Source organism: Bidens hawaiensis, unplaced genomic scaffold (genome assembly GCF_021521415.1).
Source record: "Bidens hawaiensis isolate Kalapana, Puna unplaced genomic scaffold, B.hawaiensis_p1.1 tig00031919_1, whole genome shotgun sequence".
NCBI lineage: Eukaryota > Viridiplantae > Streptophyta > Magnoliopsida > Asterales > Asteraceae > Bidens > Bidens hawaiensis.
In genome coordinates, this window is record NW_027495403.1 from 100,746 (window position 1) to 101,475 (window position 730).

The window sequence follows — 730 nt, forward strand, 5'->3', positions numbered from 1 at the left end:
ATGACCGATCCGGGCAGTTTCACCATTCCTTGTTTGATCGGTAGTTTGTCGGTTAGTAATGCTTTAGCCGACCTAGGTGCTAGCATAAACTTGATGCCATATTCTGTTTTTTCCAAACTAGACCTAGGTGAGCCTAAGCCTACTCGCATGAGCATCCAACTTGCCGACCGTTCTGTGAAATATCCTCGCGGTATAGTTGAGAATATGCGTGTGAAAATCGACAAATTCGTGTTTCCTGTCGATTTTGTGATCTTAGACATGGATGAGGATAAAAATGTACCACTTATCCTAGGTCGTCCTTTCCTAGCCACTGCTAGAGCTCTCGTTGATGTCTGCACCAGCAGACTCACTCTTAGAGTTGGAGACGAGGAGGTGACATTTGATATTGGGAAATCCACGCGACACCCACAGGATCATGATGACGTACTTTACATTGATACCATTGATTCTTGTGTGTGTGAACACCTTCAGGACACGTGTGAGGAGAGTTATCTGGATACTTAGTTGATTAGTGGAGTTGGTTTTGACCTTGTCATTGAGCCTCTACTTGAGGAGTTGGTTTATGGTGTAGACCACGAGCCTCCTGAGTGCATGGAGAAAATTGAGGATGTTGATCGCGTTGCCGAGCCTAAGGCAAAACCTTCAGTTGAGGACCCACCATCCATTGATCTTAAGGAACTTCCGTTCCATTTGGAGTATGCCTTTTTGGAGGATGGGTCCCGCTTGCCTG

The 730-nt window shown here is 45.9% G+C and overlaps 1 protein-coding gene across 1 annotated transcript; it reads left to right on the forward strand.

The window, feature by feature from the left end:
• LOC143582761 (uncharacterized) lies at positions 1 to 504 on the forward strand. Its single transcript, XM_077065252.1, has one exon. The coding sequence runs from the start codon at positions 1 to 3 to the stop codon at positions 502 to 504; it is 504 nt and encodes a 167-aa protein (XP_076921367.1).
• Positions 505 to 730: the final 226 nt, after the last annotated feature.

Coding starts and splice junctions, on each gene's coding strand:
- LOC143582761 (XM_077065252.1), top strand. CDS start 1: ATGACCGATCCGGGCAGTTTCACCATTCCTTGTTTGATCGGTAGTTTG.